The 425-nt window shown below is 62.4% G+C and overlaps 1 protein-coding gene across 1 annotated transcript in view; it reads left to right on the forward strand.

Moving 5' to 3' along the window:
* The window catches only part of LOC104406902 (synaptic vesicle glycoprotein 2A-like), a gene marked incomplete at both ends in the record, with an annotated part of 2,608 nt that overhangs the window by 277 nt on the left and 1,906 nt on the right, over positions 1-425 (forward strand). The window contains 2 exons of the mRNA XM_010016019.1: positions 1-6; positions 106-225. The exon at positions 1-6 is cut by the window's left edge and continues 105 nt beyond it. Of these exons, the coding sequence (XP_010014321.1) occupies positions 1-6; positions 106-225 (126 nt within the window). The remainder of the gene's footprint in view (positions 7-105; positions 226-425) is intronic.

Here is a 425-nt window from a genome sequence, read left to right on the forward strand (position 1 = left end):
CAGCAGGTGAGGTCCTGGCACCCCCGGGTCCCCCTTTGTCACCCCCCCACCGTGTCACCCCTTTGTCACCCCATTGTCACCCCTGTGTCCCCCTGTGTCCCCCAGGTCTGGAGCAACTTCCAGCAGTGCTTCGCGCCCGAGTTCCGCCGCATCACCCTGATGATGATGGGAGTGTGGTTCACCATGTCCTTCAGGTGTGGGGAGCGGTGGGGTGGGAGGGGATGGGATGGGATGGATGGGATGGGATGGATGGAATGGATGGGTGGCACTGGGATGGAATGGGATGGATAGGATGGAATGGATGGGATGGGATGGAATGGATAGGATGGGATGGGTGGCACTGGGATGGGATGGATAGGATGGGATGGATGGGATGGGATGGGATGGATGGGGTGGGAGGGGATGGGTCGGACGGGGGGGGCGGG

Source organism: Nestor notabilis, unplaced genomic scaffold (genome assembly GCF_000696875.1).
Source record: "Nestor notabilis isolate BGI_N333 unplaced genomic scaffold, ASM69687v1 scaffold20296, whole genome shotgun sequence".
Classification (NCBI taxonomy): Eukaryota; Metazoa; Chordata; class Aves; order Psittaciformes; family Psittacidae; genus Nestor; species Nestor notabilis.